The following is an 18,541-nucleotide window of genomic DNA, read 5'->3' as shown; positions in this document are numbered from 1 at the left end:
AGAATGGCTGTTCCTAACTCCCTCCACTTACCCGCAAATTTCATTTTTCTTAACAGCTGAATAATATTCCATTGTGTAAATGTACCACATAGATGTCAAGAAATTAGTAAGAGTTCATGGGGAGGGAAGTTTTCTAGGGAGGGAAGAACACAGCAATCTACTGGGGGAAGGGTGAATAATGGAACAGGAAGAGTCCAATGGGGTGGGGTCTGAAACAGAAAATGAAAGAAAACAGAAACAGAGAAGACAGACACTGAAGACTTTCTAGAAAAGACACAAAAAAAACTACTGCAGAGGCTTCCTGAAATATAAACATTTCCATATATAAAAACAACTTAAATGTAGGTACACTTTACTGGGACAACAGTCTCCCTACTGGACACCACAAGCTAACTGTCCTGGCTGGTTATCAGAGAGAAAGGAGCCTCAGTTGAGGAAATGCCTCCATGAGATCCAGCTGCAGGCATTCTGTCAATTAGTGATCAATATACGGAGGGCCCAGCCCATGGTGGGCGGTGCCATCCCTGGGCTAGTGGTCCTAGGTCCTGTAAGAAAGCAGGTTGGGCAAGCCGGTGGAAGAAAGACAGTAAGCAGCACCCCTCCATGGCCTCTGCCTCCGGGTTCCAGCCCTGCTTGAGTTCCTGTGTTCTGACTTCCTTCAGTGATGAACAGTGGAAGTGTAAGCCAAATAAGCCCTTTCCTCCCCAACTTCCTTTTGGTCATGGTGCTTTGTTGCAACAATAGACACTAACCAATAAAAACCCAATGTCAGGAATGGGTTACTTCTATCAGAGTTGTGGGCCAGTTAGGTCCTATAGACTCCCAAGTTTTACAGCCTGCTGCTACTGCTCTTAGTTGCCCTCCAGAACCGATGGCAAGACTCTACTGCTGAAGACAGCACATCTTTGAATCACAGAACATGGAAAATCCAAGCAGGTACTGACCTGGGAGCTCAATCCTTACTGGCCAGCATTCACAAGGAAGGTGCAATGCATGCTTCTAGAGGAATGAAGTAAAACCCAGTCTTATCCAGTTGTAAACCCCATGAGCTAAATTATAACGTGTCTGGCAAGCCACACTGATTGGTGCAACAGCGGTACACATGACATGGGAGCAGCCAACCACTTTCTAGTCGATTTCAAGCCTGTTCAACAAGATGGAACCCATGCATGGCACAGTCATCAGGACCAAGAACCAGTAGCTAGATGAGTCATCAACCCTAGAGGAGAACCCGCTATTACTCTGCTAATATGGCAGAGTACAGATCCAACTCCTAATGATGTCTCATTCCACCCATAGATTAGTGCCGCTCTCAAACCTCATCAAAGAAGCTTCTTTTTGCAATCAATGGTGATGAAAGCAGAGAGCTACACTAGTCCAGGTGCAGAGAATGAGGGAATACAGAGTGCCCAGGCCTTACCATACATCTCTATCACACAACCCTCCTCCCAAAGCTGGAGGCGGGAAGGGGGAGAAGGGGGAGAAGGGGGGGGGGGTTGTTGAAAGACTAAGAGGCAGAGGTGGCAGATAAAAGGAAACAATGTTTCCCAGGCACAATAGGGCAGTGGCACAAAACTGACACATATATGAACAACCATTGTGAGGTTGTAACAAAACCTGTGCAAGCTCAAATCAGACAAAATCCCAGCATGGAGGGGAGAAATGGGCATGAAGTCCCACCCATCGCTGAAGATCTACTGGTAATTTATAGATGCCGAAAGAGAGTTAGCTTTCTTTAAGGGTGTGGCCCCAGCAGGTCTCCCATGCTCCAGTGAGTGACCACACACCTAACAGTGCATAAACAACAATAATGAGACTTGATGGTTTGTAAATAAATAAATAAATAAATAATAAATGACACAGGTTGAGTAAGTAGAATTGGGAATGAATGGACGAAGAAAAGGTTGTGGGAGGGGATGAATATAATCAAAATTCAATGTATAAAATTCTCAGAGATAATAAATATTTAAATTTGAATTTTACTTTCAAATGGATTTTTTATAGCAAGGAACAATATGTGAACTTCACACAAAGGAAACTGGCAAAGAAAAAAGTTAAACACTAAATTACAGTCACTCTATATCAGCAATAGAGCTAGGAAGAGAAAAAGACTTAACACAAGAAATGAAGTACAAAAAAATTTATGTTAACTGCCAATTTAAAATGGATTGCTGGTTTGTAAATTGATAAGAAAAAAAAGCACCAAAAATTGATGCATCTTTTCAGAATTTTAATTTAAGTAATTCTGTTCTTATTGAAAAAGAATAGGGGCTAGAGGGATGGCTCAGTGATTAAGAGCTCTTAATGCTTTTGCAGAGGGCCTGGTTGTGGATCCCACACACACATCAAGCCGTTGCTAACTACCTGTAACTCAGTTCCAAGAGCTCCTCATCTGGCCTCTGCAGGTATGTGGTGCACAGAAACTCATACAGGCACACACAGACAGAGGAAGGAAAGCAGAGAAGGGGGAAGAAGAAGGAAAATGAGACGGAGTTTTACTGTCTACCACCTTGATGCACACATAAAAACAAGACCCAAGAATAATAAACTGGGTTATGCCTAAGACTCTTCCACATTTACAACACAGTTCTTGTCAATCATTTGTGCAATGACAGTCATGGGTATCCATATTTCTCCAGAAAACACTGGTTTCTGCATTAGTGACACATCACTTTTAAAAATGGATCCAAAAAAGAATTAAATGGTTGCCCCTAGAGACTCAGGTTACCTCAGTCATGAGGTACAGCCCGGTCAACTCTTGCTTCTGAAGATCAGTAAACCACTAAATACTTCATTCATTTCTCACAGCTTTCCACATCCCCACAACCATTTAGACCTCATTGTCAAGAGTAGGTTTCCAATGTTTCTAGAAGTTTGTTTGGCACATTGATTAAGGTTTTAGAAAGTCTTACTATGTATCCCTGCCTGTCCTGGAACTCATAGCATCCCCATTCCTGTTTCCCAAGTATTGGTGTTCCAGGTGTGCGCCATCACATCCAGCTTTCTGAAACTTTCTCAATTGTGGATACCCAGTCAGTTGGGTCCCAGTGTTGGTTTTTATATTTGTACATGAGATGCAATAACAACCACTGGCCCCTGGAAAACAACTGCTGCAACATGCTATTGACTTCATGCTCCATATACTACCAGGATGCAACCAAAGCACACACAGGGATTCAAGAAAGCAGGAAAGGACTTAGTCCAGATTTTGTGAGCTTCTAATTTGCAGAACAATTTTTACTTATTTCTATTAATGAATTAATTCTCAGTGAACCAATGAAAATATATTTTAAAGAAAAGCTATTTGTAAAATATTTATAGCATCGGGCGGTGGTGGTGCACGCCTGTAATCCCAGCACTCGGGAGGCAGAGGCAGGTGGAGATCTTTGAGTTCGAGGCCAGCCTGATCTACAGAGCTAGTCCAGGACAGGCTCCAAAGCTACAGAGAAACCCTGTCTCAAAAAACAAATAAATATATATATATATATATATATATATATATATATATATATATATATATATCTTGCTCTTTATTACTTGAGTACACAGACTATACATTTACAGATTTTTATACAGACATTTTAATAAAAACATAATTTCCTTCTCCCACATACTTAAACACAGATAAACATACGTTTCTTTTTTTTTTAATTAAGAGATTTTCTATTCATTTTACATACTAACCACAGATTCCCCTGTCCTCCCTTCTCCCAATATTTGTTCTTGCAACACCGTATAAAACAGCCAGAATTCAGAAGCAATTCAATGTTTCATTAGCAGGGAAAAGGTAAGGACATGGTATATATTTTACGAAGTAAAAATCTGTTACACCTATGTGAACTGGCAGAGATATACCCAAATATCTGGCAAACAGGAAAAGTTATTTGATGGACAAGGGGCTCAAGAGGCGCCACCATAAATGAGGCGCTATAGTCAATTGATTGCTTCTGGGCAAGGTTTTCCTTAAGGGTATGGTCCAAGGTATGTCCGCCAAGCTATAGTGCATAGCCCCATACCCAGAAGTATGTAAATATCACAAATTGTACCTGTTGGGCTTTTAAGAGGGTAGGGGAATCACAAGATTGGGAGGATGGGTAGGAGTGGGGATGAATATTATCAAAATACACTGTATGAAATTCCCAAAGAATTAATAGAAATATATTTTATTGTTCTCCCACCCTGTTCCTGAGGGCACTGGGCCTGCCTCAACTGAACTTAACCAGGCTGGGCTGACTCCCCAGGGGAGACCTTGCCCTAGAGGAGGTAGGAATGGGGGGGGGGGTGAACTGGAAGGGGAAGGCTACGGAGTGGGAGGAGGGAAGACAGGGGAACCTGTGGCCGATATGTAAAATTAAATTAATTATAAAATAAAAATATTTTTTAAAGAAATATATTTTAAAGAAAATCTATTTGTAGAATATGTATAGCTTGCTCTTTATTACTTGAGTATATTACATTTGTAGACTTTGGTAAATTTATATAAAAATATTTTGCAAAACAAGGTACAGGAAAGTACTTATATCTTTTTTATGTTTTATGCATAAGCAAAAGCAAGAATGTTCCACCTAGTCACCTATGAAGATAAATATAAATACACAGAACTGGAACTAAGGAATGGAGTTGGGAGTGAAGGAAATGAAAGAACATTTTTGCTATTTTTATTCTGTGTATAAACTATATATGGCTATGGATCTGAACTTGTTACAAAGTGCCATGACTCATGATCCTAAATTTTATACAGAAACAAAAATACATCACTCTATCACATGGCATAAGCTTAGTCACTAAGAATATAACTAACTTAAGGTTTGAAAGATACGTGTGTTCAATGTTCAAACTAAATCTGGAAAGTAGGTAGGAAAATTCTACTGGGCCCAATGCCATGAATAGTAAGTAGAGTTTATCAATCGCAGAAAACATGTCAAATTCAAAAGTAACTTTACACTTCAAGTTCACTGAAAACCATTGATTCTCCTCCCAACCCAATGTTGAATCAAAGCACTCTCCTCAGTAATGAAATCATGTTCTTTGCACTTATTTTAGATGTACAACAAAAGCTCTCCTACACAGCTAAGACAGAAACAGAAATCTATGTGGACAATTCATACGAGACCAGAGACATATAAAGTAAAAACACTTGTGATCAAATAAATGAACACTTCACTGTCAGGAAACATATGTTGCCTAAGGAATACACAGATACATGAATTGAAATGATATAGTATAGATAATACACATATAGACTGAAATTATATCTACCAAATTCTTTTTAGAGATAACACGTAACTTTTTTAGATGATTGACATTTTAGCTTCCTAAGGAAATCTATGTCTTGAATCCTTAAAAAAAAAATTGCCGGGCGGTGGTGCACGCTGTAATCCCAACACTCAGGAGGCAGAGGCAAGTGGATCTCTGTGAGTTTGAGGCCAGCCTGGTCTTCAGAGCTAGTCCAGGACAGGCTCCAAAGCTACAGAGAAACCCTGTCTCGAAAAAAAAAAAAAGAAACAAACAAACAAACAAACAAAAAAACTTTATTTCAGAAATTATATAAACAATAATACTTCAGATTTGGGGAAATCGCTCTTTCCTAACAATACCATACAAGTCAGTTTTCAAAACCTGAATGGATAAAGTGAAAAAGGAATCCAGTGCATGGGCCATCAATAAATGACAGTGGATTCATACAATGAATATTCACTTAAGGTAATACTTATGCAACAAAACTGTGTATGCTCAGATTTCCAGGTACCTTTTTTCTTCATATCCAAGATGCACTTCCTAATTAACTCGTTAACAGTCAGGTTAATAACCAGAACTAGGGGTGTAATATATTAATAATATTTAAAGGTCATTAGCTTGCTGAAGAGAGAGGAAGTAACCCACTTTCCTCAGTAGAAATAATTACAATAATAACAAATATACTCAGTAATAATAATGATGCACAATAACTATTCATATAGTAAGGGCAATGTTCACTCTCTGAATAATGCCCTACTATTGTACACAATTGTGCAGTATAATCACAATTGTAATAATAATCAACAATGGCTATTCACACAACAGACTGTCACTCAGCAATATAGATGAACTAGACACAGGCAATAACAGGGATGAATCTCTGTAACACTAGGCTGGACAAAAGGAGGCAAACACGAAGAACATACGTGAAACTCCATTTCCACAAAGCCCAGAAACATGAACAGCTAATCTAATCACAATCTGAAAGCAACTAGGCTTAGAGCTGAGAGAATGGACAAGCAGAAAATGAACCGGAAGAGGCTGCAGGGTGATTAAAATGTTCTACATCTTGTTCTGTATAGTGGCTATATGAATATATGGGGCTGTCAAAAACCCATCAAACTGAACATAATAGCTGTTCATTTTATGGCACATAAATTACATCACAACAAAAATGTGTGGTTTTAAATGTTCAAGAGTGATTTGCCAAAATAATGTTCTTGAATTCGGGGAGGTGAGGGGTGGGAAATACACTTTAGATATAACAAATCATTTGATATTTAAATTTTCCATTACAGCTGAGAAACAAGCAGTCACAGATGTGTGGTTATAGAATTATGATTGTGAGTAAAAAAGAGAGGAACCACGCATCCAGGTTGACTGCGACAGACCCCCAGGGAGGCCTGATGCCACAGCACATTGTCAACAGCGCCCGCTTCATCACAGAGTCCCATGACATAGAGGACCTTCGGGGTCATTTATCTAACGGGGGCTTTCAACATCATGAAATACAAGTGCCTTCACTTTCCCACTCAGCCCACAAGGACTAAACAAAACTGAGTATGATCTTTCATTCTTGTTAACATTTTGCATTCCACAATCAAAGTCTAACTCCATGGGTTTCTCTGAAGTTTACATCTGAGGACAAAACTGAATGTCACAGAACCCAGTCTATCCTTAAGGAAAGTAGAAAACAAGCTTAGGGGAAAATGTTGAAAAGAAAAGAAAATTAACTATGGAAAAGAATATAAGGATAGTTACAGATACGAAACATAAGAAATCTTTACCTGCTGCCCTGTAAAGTATTTTAGGTTCAAAAAATATACATGGATTTTTATCTTCTATGCATGACAACAGTAGTCCCTTGGCCTGGAAAGGGCTTCTGGGTATAACCACCTGCAAAAACAAACAAGTTTAGTAGACTACATCCCCAGGAAACCCATCTCTAAGGGTTGATACTTAACCAAGGGTAACTAATTCAACTAGAGACCCAGGTATCTGTTTATATTACAAAGTTTAAGCATTGTCCCTCAGACATCTCTTTGTCCACAGTATTTCTAAAATTCTGTCCACATTCTGATAACTAAGATGCTGGTCTTCCTTTAAGGACCTCACCGTGCCTGTAGCAGAAGGGAGCCTGCCAAGCACATAAAAAGAAAGCCAAGAGAAGTATCCATCACTAGGTACCCCCTGATACTAACACAGCTACCACTCGCAAATGTCAAGTACCACAATCCCCTTCCTTCTGGTGGGCAAACACAACCCGCACTTCATAAGGGAAAAAGCAATCCACTGAATTTTGTGGACCAGCTATCATAGCATCCGGGTGCACAGAGAAGAGAAAAGCGGGGCTATTCCGCATCTCCAGTGGACAAGCAAGGGTCCAAGACCTTCAGGAGGGGCTGGCGACAAGGATTACTGACAGCAGGAAGTGCATGAAATAACTCCGCAAAGCACTCTGGATGGATCATTTCATCTGTCCTTCACAGCGACCTCAGGAAGCAGCTACTACTCTCTTTCCCACTTAGAAACCGAGACTGTAGCGTACAGAGGGGTAAGGACACCGCCCAAGGTCACAGAGCTTGCTAAGAGATTCTTACTCTGTTCTGATGCGCACAGGAGACCACACCCTTGACAACAGTTCTTCAAATCACAAGCGTGTACCTAAGTTTTCATGACTGTAAAGTAACTGTGGAAGAACAAACTTTACTTTGGAAGGATTGTTAGCGTAAGCCTGGACCTACTATAAAGATCAAACAAGACTCCTTGAAGCAAACCACCTTTGAGTTTCAAACTCACTATTATGGTTTGGTTGGTTGGCTGGTTGGTTGGTTGGTTGGTTGGCTGGTTGGTTGGTTGGTTGGTTGGTTGGTTTTGTTTTGTGGAGCTGGGAATCAAATCCTTATCTTACCCATACTAGGCAAGTGGTCCACCCTGAGCTACATCCCCAGCCCTTAATCTGATTGAGAGAAAGCCATGCTAGGTAGACCAGGCTGGCCTCAGACTTTTTTTTTTTTTTTTTTTTGGGGGGGGGGGTTGGTTTATTTGTTTGTTTTTTGTTTGGTTTGGTTTTGGTTTGTTGTTTTGTTTTGTTATTTTGTTTTGTTTTGTTGTTTTGTTTTGTTTTATTTTGTTTGAGACAGGGTTTCTCTGTATGACTTTTGGAGCCTATCCTGGAACTTACTCTGTAAGACTAGGCTGCCCTCTAACTCAGAGATCCGTCTGCCTCTGCCTCCCGAGTGCTGGGATTAAAGGTGTGTGCCACCACTACCCGGCTGGCCTCAGACTCTTAGTCTATTGCCTTGAGGGAATTGTGTCATTTTTATCAAAAGACTTTTGTTTAAAATAAAACAGCAAAAATCTCTTTATTAACCATATCACACAATGCCTTTATGCTTCTAATCTTTAGTTTCTCCTTGCTTTATTTAATTATTTGTATCAGCCTTATATATTGCATTTCAAGTTTAAAAAATAAGAAACAGAAGTAGAAGATTACAGACAATAGAAGATTAAAAGTTCTGCTGTTTGAAAACTCTAGGATATGGTGTAAACATTAAATATGACGAACATCCTGCTCAAACTCAAAAAGAAGTGCTGCCTCCAGGTGTTCTTGTCCAAAAGTATCAGAAAAGCATATGGCCTCCCTTCAACTGGGACAAACATTATTATTATGAGCCAGAAGGAAAAAATGTATACATTGATTTGTGTTGCCAAAAACAAACATGCTTCTCTGAGTAACACATCTATGAGTTTCTATGATGTCCTGGAAAGCTATTTGGTGAATATCAAGAGAGAAAACACTCAAAATATTTGGACTACCCAAAGACTTAAGCTATTACAGAAGATAGCTACACATGGAAGACTCTTCCAAGCAGACTGAACCTTACTCTATATTGGAAAAGATTCCCATCTATAGAACAGCTTTCTGTCTCCTTAAAATCTGGAAACTGAGCTAAAAGCAAGCATGACTTTGAGGTAAATATTGACTAAACACTAGGTTTTTTTTAAAGTACCCCAAAATCAGTTCCATTAGAAAAAAGAAACTAGATCTTTAGGGGAAAGTCACATCCTTTAGAATCTATGGAGTTAATTAATGCCAACATCATGCCAGTACTGCTTCAGGAAGAACATTCTAGAAAACTGGGTGTTAGCGAGTTAATTTAAAAAGAAATGCTAACAGCCTTCCTGTCTCAAATATAGTTAAGTTTCTATCAATTCCAAAGTCCTGTTTGTCTTCCTTCGGGTAAAGTCACTGGTTAGTACTAACAGCATGAGCAAAGGTGGAAACAGCAAATGATGATCAAATCCAGGAAGTAAAACAAGAATACCTTGATTCCTGGGCAATGGGCAAAAAAGGCTTCAGGACTCTGAGAATGGTAGAGAGCCCCGTGGCCCACACAGCCCCATGGGGCTCGGATGGTGAGGCTCCCACAGTTGAAAAGATCACCAGAGCGATAGCGGTACTTGGCAGCTTCATTGACAATCTGCAGAGAGAAGAGACATGTCATAATGACTCTTTCCTGCCCAGCACATGTCCTCAAAGCATGCCGCTGGATCTTCAAATGCATTCCCATCACAACTGCGAAGCACCCACACAAGGCAACAGGTGCTGAAGGCAGGGCGGGGGTGGGTGGGCAGAGCCTATACTTGAACACTCAGGGACTGACCCTAAGAGATGCCCTTCCCGGCAAAGCATGAGTTGCCTACCTGATCAAAGGCGGGGAAAATGTAGTCGGCAAACTGGATTTCCGCAATGGCAGTAGCACCAGTGACTGCGATTCCGATCCCAAATCCAACAATTCCTTGTTCACACAACGGGGTGTTAAACACTCTATCTTTTCCTTTAAAAAAAATTAATAATAATAATAATAGGAACAGAAATAGAAAACAAATCTAATGTAGCAAATTAAAGCAGTGCAATGTACAACACATCTGACAACTGGGCGGGATAAAGAATACGGACAGGCAGAGGAAACAGTAGACTGCATTGTAACTGACTCCGTACATGATTGTATTAGACATAAGAAACCTAAATATACCAATTAGAAACACCGTCACACTAAGACTGTTTTGAAAAGCAGAATCCTGCTATTTGAAGGGAAACCCGTAAATAAAAAACTACACAGGATTTTTGGTTATGAGCCTAGCCTTTAAAGACTGAGCCTTCTTTCCAGGTGGTGGCACACGCCTTTAATCCCAGCACTCGGGAGGCAGAGGCAGGAGGATCTCTGTGAGTTCGAGGCCAGCCTGGGCTATAGAGCTAGTTCCAGGAAAGGTGCAAAGCTACACAGAGAAACCCTGTCTCAAAAAAAAAAAAAAAAAAAAAAAGTGTAGATGTCACACTATTAATAGCAGGCATTAAGGGCAAAGGCCTGACTTAATAAGGCACAATTCATAAGACTTAAGAAGGCACGAACAACAAGCACCAAGCAGTTTGGAGTAAATGACAGAGCCAGATGGAACACAGGCAGGCACATAAGTCAGTGTGGGATTGAGACACTGTCTACGGGTAACAACAGAAAAATACCCCCAAACAGGAAGGGGGCTTTTCAAACATAGCTATAAGACAATAAACATGTGACTTAAGTGACATACGCAGATACCTACACCAAGCGCTCTAATCCTGACAAGAACAGACCAACCTTGTTTGCTGGGCTATCAAACTGTCTCAACAAGCTCTTAAAGATTAAAATTGAGTTCAGCGTATCTCAAAGCAAAAGACTCAGATGTGGGAAAGAGACTTGTTGGGGGAAATGGAGGGAGAGGGTACAAGGGGGCTGAGAGAAGTGAGAAAGAGGAACCAGGATGCACTTTTCACATGAATGAAATTGTCAAATAGCAAATTCAGTAAGAATTATTTGTAAGAGTTCTCTGGCCATGGTGGGATTGCACTAGAAATCAGCAACAAAACAAAAACAAAAACAAACAAACAAAAAAATTTAGCCAGGCATTAGTGGTGCACGCCTTAATCCCAGCACTCGGGAGGCAGAGGCAGGCGGATCTTTGTGAGTTCGAGGCCAGCCTGGTCTCCAAAGCAAGTTCCAGGAAAGGCACAAAGCTACACAGAGAAACCCTGTCTTGAAAAAAAAAAAAAAAAAAAGAAGTTAAGAAAATCTGTATGTGGCACTGTAGATCTCTGTAGCTCTTGCCTAAAATATAGGAGGCCTTGGGCTCAAGTCCCAAAATTCAAGAAAAAACAAAATTGAAGGGAGGGGAGGAGAAGAAAGCAAGAAAACCAGCTAGTCACTTTGCTATGATTTGATTGTAAAATATCCCCTATAGGCTCATGTGCTTGAACACCATCACCCCATCCTACCACCCCCATGCCCAAGCTTAGCAGCCCTGTTAGGGAAGGATGAGAGCCTTTAGGAGGCGGGGCCTATCTGAAGGAAATAGGTTCCTGGTGACAAGCTTTGAGGCTATCCCCACTTCCTATTATGCTGTGGAATGTCCTGTATGTTGTGAATACATGTTGCTATGATTGATTGATAAATAAAACACTGATTGGCCAGTAGCCAAGCAGGAAGTATAGGCGGGACAAAGAGAGAGGAGAATTCGTGGAAAGCTGAGGCAGAGAGACGCTGCCAGCCACCATGATGAGAAGCAGATGTTAAGATACCGGTAAGCCACAAGTCATGTGGCAACTTATAGGTTAATAGAAATGGCGGTGGTGGTGCACTCCTTTAATCCCAGCACTCAGGAGGCAGGGACAGGTGGATCTCTGTGAGTTCGAGGCCAGCCTGGGCTACCAAGTGAGTTCCAGGACAGGCTCAAAGCTACACAGAGAAACCCTGTCTCAAAACTACCACACACACACACACACACACACACACACACACACACACACACACACACAAAGAACAGATAACAAGAAGCCTACCACAGCCATACAGTTTATAAATAATAAGTCTCTGTGTGTTTAATTGGGCCTGAGCAGCCACAGGAGCCAGGAGGACACAGCAATACTCCAGTTACACTCTTCCCTCTCTACTCTAGTTATGATGCAATGTGACCAGCCAAGCCTCCCGCTCAGCCACCATGCCTTCCCTGTTGCTGTCATGTCTTCCCCATTGTGACAGAACCACTGAGCTTCAAGCCAAAATAAAGCCTTTCCCTCCTAAGCTGCTTTAAACAGGTTATTTTATCACAACAACAAAACAAAGAGAGGGAGGGAGGGAGGGGGGAGGGAGGGAGGGAGGGAAGAAAAAGGGGAAGGGGAAATGCAAAGCAGTTAGTTAGGTCTATGGCCACCCTGACTGTGCCCATCTCGTCTGAGCTCAGAAGTTTGTGTTAGAAAGCTTACTAAGCACATATCTATAATATATAACTCAAAAAAGAAAAAATGGAAATTAGAAAAGGTGTTTGAACGAATAACTAAACCCTATATCTGAACTTACTGAAGTTCTGAAGATAACTGCTTCTTTCAAACCAACCCTCCTCTACTTACTAAAATTCCAGGCAAAAAGCAATCAACTTTTCGAGGCACTGGAGAGCTAAGAGCCGGCATCAACTGAACACCTGAGCCTTGAAAGAAGGGAAGCAAAGTAAATGATGACAGTCATAAGGCTTGCCCAAAGGGACCCTCCACTCTCAGAGACTGCTAGAATCCAGCAGACAGACGATGTTAATGGGTGTCAAAGGACAGCATCTGAGGAGCCCAGTAACCAAAAACCAAGAAAGAACATCCCGTGTATGCACAAATTGGTGGAGAACTCACTGACACCTGTACCTGCACACCTGTAAACTCAGTAGAAAATAACCTCTGGAATTAAAAGAGCTAAGCAGAAGTTTCTCCTGTGCCCACTAAAGAGAACACAAGAGTATGGGATCCTAGTCTCTTCAAGTTAGAGCTTCATGCAGTTTAGGAAATACACTATTGAATGACGAATGGGTCACCAAAGGAACTAAGAGGGAAATTCAAAAATTCTTAGAACTAAACAAAAGGAAAAACACAACATATCCAAACCTATGGGATACAATCAAATCATGAAATCAATCCGGGGCGGGGGGGGGGGGGGGGTTCTAGCTACAAGGGTCTACTTAAAAAAAAAAAAATCAGAAATCTCAGATAACTAAATGATGCAACTGAGGGCATTGGACGAGCAAAAACAAGCCAACTCTAGAAATGGTAGGTGGAAAGACAGAAATTAATAAAATGAGAGAGAGAAAAAAGAATTAAAGAAATCAAGAGTTGGTTCTTTGAAAAGATAAATAAGGTTTTCATATCCTTAGATAAACTAACCAAAAGAAAAGGGAGAAATTACAACAGATACCAAGGAAATTCAGAAAATCATCACGACAAACCTTAGCATTTCCCATTAGGTGGACAGAGCCACAGAGACCTTTGACACCAGCATGCAGGAGGCAGAAACAGGTGGATCTCTGTGAGCTCCAGGCCAATGTGGTCTACACAGCAAGTTCCAGGCCAGCCAGAGCTATAAATTGAGACTCTGTGTACCTGGAGTATTTTTGTGTTCACCTAGCTCCTGCAGCAGTTCAGACCCAATTAGACAGAGACACTTATATTATTTAAACTGTTTGGCCTAATGGCTCAGGCTTCTTGTTAGCTGTTCTTCTATCTTAAATTAACCCATTTCTATAAATCTATACCTTGCCATGTGGCTCGTGCTCCCCGTGGTGGCAGCTGCCAGTGTCTCCCTCAGCCCTCTTCTATCCAGCATTCTCTCTCTAGTCCTGCCTACCAGCCAATCAGCGTTTTATTTATCAATCAATCATAGCAACATATATTCACAGCATACAGGACATCTCACAGACGATGCCAGCTGCCATGATGAGGAGCAGAATGTAAAGTACCGGTAAGCCATGAGCCATGTGATTAATAAAAATGAGTTAAGTTAAGATAAAGGAACTAGATAGCAAGAAGCCTGAGCCATTAGGCCAAACAGTTTAAATAATATAAGCATCTGTGTGTGTATTTTATAAGTGGGCTGCAGGACTGCTGGGGCTTGGCAGGACCTGGAGAGAAACTCTCCAGCTACAACCCTGTTTAAAAACAAAACAAACAAATCATACCATCTTAAATTGGAAAATCTAAGAAAAATGAATGGATCTCCAAATGCATATGACCTAGCAAAATAATCCCAGATGGCACCACTAAACTATGTCTAATACATCTATAACAAGCAATGAGATTGAAACAGTAATAAACCTCCAAACTAAGACTGGGGAGGTAGTTCAGTCAGGAAAGCGGTTTTCTTACAAACATGAGAACCCAAGTCTACTCCCCAAAACCCACATTTAAAAAAGGCCAACCATGGATCTCCATCCCCTTGGGACTTGGCCACTTGGTGTGGACCCAGGGTCCCCTGTCTCTTCCCTGCCATTTCTTCTAGCCTACCTCCATTCCTTTTGTGATTCCCTCTGACCCAAAGGACAGCTTTCTACCAGCAACCCCACAGCTACCACACTAAGCTGGGACTTGGGGACACTATGTCCTCCTTCCCTTATCTCCTAGCACACCACTGTCCTCCTGAGACTTGGCCTCTTACTGAAGATCAGGGTAACCCTAGCTTTTGACTGACATCCTTTGTTCTTTCTAGGCCATCTCCAATGCTTTGTGAACCCCCACCAATCCACAGAACAAGGTCTCTGCTAAGGACCAACAGCTGCATGCTTAGCTGAGACTCAGAACCACTCTCCTTCAGGGAACCCACACCGTACTTGGCTAGGACATAACCATCGCCATTCTTTTGTGACACAATACCAACTCACAGAACTGCTCTCTACCAAGGACCCACAGCTACCACATTTGGCTAGGACCCAGAATGTAATAATAACAACTGTCTTAGGGTTTTTTCCATTGCTATGAAGAGACACCATGACCATGGCAACCCTTACAAGGAAAACATTTCACTGAGGGAGCTCACTTACAGTTTCAGAGGTTTAATCCATCATCATCATCATGGTGGGGAGCAGACAGACATGGTACTAGAGAAAGAGTTGAGAGTTCTACATCTTACAGGCAACAGGAAGTCAACTGAGACACTGGGCAGGATTCTGAGCATAGGAAACCTCAAAGCCAGCCCCCACAGTGGCACACTTCCTCCAACAAGGCCATACCCACTCCAACAAAGTCACACCTCCTAATAGTGCCACTCCCTATGAGATTATAGGGGCCAATTACATTCAAACTACCATAGCAACCAAAGAAACAAACACCTACCCAACATAAGACCAGATATCTACACTAAGAACAGCACAACCTTCACAGCTCCAGATGCCTCAATCTCAGCTCAAAAACACAAATATGAACAACTGAGATATGATGTGCCTCCCCCCCAGGAGCCAGGAATCCTATTGCAATAGGCCAAGAAAAGTAACTTAGCTGAACCACTAGAACTTCAAAACAGCAGTTATGAATATGTTCCAGGACCTTAAAGAGGATATGAATAAATGAAAAATAATGAAGACACAAACAGTTGAATGAAATAAAGAAAACAATTCAAGACATGAAAGAAGAATTTCACAAAGAACTAGAATTGCTAAAGAAAAGCCAAACTGAAATGAAACTTGAAATGAGGCTAGGTAGCAGTGGTGGCACACACCTCTAATCCCAGCACCTGGGAGGCAGAGCCGGGCGGATGTCTGTGAGTTTGAGGCCAGCCTGGTCTACAGAGCAAGATCCAGGACAGGCACCAAAACTACACAGAGAAACCCTGTCTCAAAAAACCAAAAACCAAAAACCAAAAAAAAAAAAAAACTTAAAATGAAAAACTCAGGAGGTCAAACAAGAAGTTCAAAGGTTTAAGTCTTACCAACAGAATGGATGACATAGAAGAGAATTTCAGGTCTCGGAAGACAGGACAGAGGAAAGCTCAGTTGAAGAAAATGTTAAATCTTAAGGAAAAAAAAAAAAAAAAAAGATACAGGCACAAAACATTCAGGAAATCTGGGATACTATGAAAAGACCACATCTAGAAATAATAGGTACAGAGGAAGGACAAGAAACCCAGGTCAAAGGCACAGAAAATATTGTTAGCAAAATCACAGGCCATTTCTCCAATCTAAAGAAATACCTATGAAGGTACAAGAGGCATACACAACAACAGATGAAGAGGACCAGAAAAGAAACCCCACAACACAAAACTAAAACACTGAATGTACAGGGATAAAGGGATATTACAAGTTGCAAGGGGAAAATATCAAGTTACATATAAAGGCAAGCCCATTAGACTAACCCTGACTTTTCACTGGAAACTCTAAAAACCAGAAAGGCCTGGACAGATGTTCCACAAGCATGAAGAATCACAGGTCCAGCCTGGCTACTACACCCAGCAAAACTATCAATTGCAGTTGATAGAGAAACAAAAACAGTTCACAGTAAAACAAATTTAAGCAACTTATGTCCATCAACCCAGTTCTACAGAAAGCACTAGAAGGAAAACTTCAGTCTCAAGAGGTTAACTACACCCAAGAGGACACAAAGAATAAATAATCCAAGTACAGTTAATCAAACACACTACAACAATGAAGGAATTAATAATCACTGATCAATAACTATATTAATGATCACGATTCCCCAATAAAAAGGCACGGACTAGAAGATTGGATTCAAAAATGGGATCCATCTTTCTGCTGCATCGAAGTTACACACTTCACCACCAAGAATAGACATCACCTTAGGGTAAAGGGATAGCAAACAATCAATGTGTCGATCAAGCCTCAGCAGATAAGTTTCTTCTTGCAGTAGCTGTCAATCAACACAGAGACCCACAACTGGACAATCTTATCAACCTCCCACCTCTGCCCCAATGCTCAAATGCTCAGGAATCTATGCTAAAGAGGAGGCAGAAAGATTTCAACAGCCAGAGCTGGCAGATGGCTCCTAAGAAACAGTATCTTCCAGATACAACATGATTGATCATGTATTAACTCACAGGGACTGCGACACCATACATGAGGCCTATACAAGTTTAAACCAGACAAAACCCCAGCATGGAGAAAGGATAGTATACACAAAGTTCTACCCATAACCAAGAAGTTATTTGTGATTGATAGCTGCTGGGAAGGGGGAAATCAGCTTTCTCCAATTGAGTGCCAATGGATAGGTCAACCGGCCCAAAGCAGGCCAGGCCCCATGCCCAGGAAGAGGAGGCCAGCCCACAATGGACTCAGGAGTTTTTGAGCTTACTGTTTGCCCACCCCCCCTTATTGGGTTTGTTTGCTTGGTTGGTTTGATTTGGGGGTTTTGTTTTCTATATGTTTAAAGAGAAAGAACATGAAGCTGGGTGAGTAGGGAGTTGAGGAGGAGCTGGGAGGAGCTGGGAGAGGGGAAAAAAATATAATCAAAATAAACAGTATGAAAAAAATTTAAATAATTTAAAAAGCATATTGGTATAATTCCCAACAATCAGAAGGCAGAGGTAAGAAGACCCCCAAAAGGCACTTGATAGCTTCCTTGGCCTAGCTCCAGGCCAGTGGGAGACCTTGACTCAAAAAACAAGGTGAAGAATGCCTAAGAACTGACACCCCAGGTTGTTCTGCAGCCTCTACACACATGCACCCACAAACCCGTGTGTACATACATACAAACTTCCCAACTAAACATGGATCAGGGCCAAACAGATTCACTGCACAATGCTACCACAGCTTTGGGAGAAGTATTAATAGCAATCTTTCTCAAACATCTGCATAAAATAGGAAAGGAAGAAATGCTAGCAAACTCTTTATAAAACCAGTATTACCACTACCAGATGAAGATAAGAGAGAGAGAGAGAGAGAGAGAGAGAGAGAGAGACTATAGTCCAATCTCCCTGATGAATAAACTTGGATGCAAAAATTTTCAATATAGTATTTGTAAACCAGACAGACAGACAATGAAGAATTCTGGACAGGATGTGGACAAAATGGAAAGGCCAGAAATGGGAGTGCTGGGGGTGGGAGGAGCTTGACAAAGCTCTCATTCAGGCTTTGCCTCCAAACCACAGCGTACACTTTACCAGTACATACACTCAAATCTCAGTGGAAACTGCACCGCTTCTTAGCTACTGTCAGCACTTCAGGACAAATTCTCATCTCAGAAATCTGATCAGGAACCCAAACATTCAGGGACAGACCTGGTTGGTATTCACACTCCATTTCTATAGGCCAGGATATCAGTTCATCTTGGCATGCAGAATTCACTTTCAGCTCAATCATCGCCTTTGAACACAAGCCACAAATAGGGCAGGTGCTGGCAAATGCCGACTAGACGCATCCTGTGCTTTGCAAAGGCAGCTGCAGAAACTTCTAAGTGTGAGTCACAGTCCTAGGAATCTGAGACTGTCTTCTGAGCACATGGCAT

At 41.4% G+C, this 18,541-nt stretch overlaps 1 protein-coding gene across 2 annotated transcripts in view; it reads right to left on the bottom strand.

Annotated features, from left to right (window-relative positions):
• The window catches only part of Bckdhb (branched chain keto acid dehydrogenase E1 subunit beta), a 192,124-nt gene that overhangs the window by 125,534 nt on the left and 48,049 nt on the right, over positions 1-18,541 (bottom strand). For both annotated transcript variants that reach the window (XM_036192976.1, XM_036192977.1), the window contains exons 4-6: positions 9,946-10,079; positions 9,567-9,722; positions 7,026-7,134 (exon numbers count right to left, since the gene is read on the bottom strand). In XM_036192976.1, the coding sequence (XP_036048869.1) occupies positions 7,026-7,134; positions 9,567-9,722; positions 9,946-10,079 (399 nt within the window). The remainder of the gene's footprint in view (positions 1-7,025; positions 7,135-9,566; positions 9,723-9,945; positions 10,080-18,541) is intronic.

This window comes from Onychomys torridus, chromosome 7, assembly GCF_903995425.1.
Source record: "Onychomys torridus chromosome 7, mOncTor1.1, whole genome shotgun sequence".
In the NCBI taxonomy this organism is placed as follows: Eukaryota; Metazoa; Chordata; class Mammalia; order Rodentia; family Cricetidae; genus Onychomys; species Onychomys torridus.
This window is presented reverse-complemented; position numbering and strand designations above follow the sequence as displayed.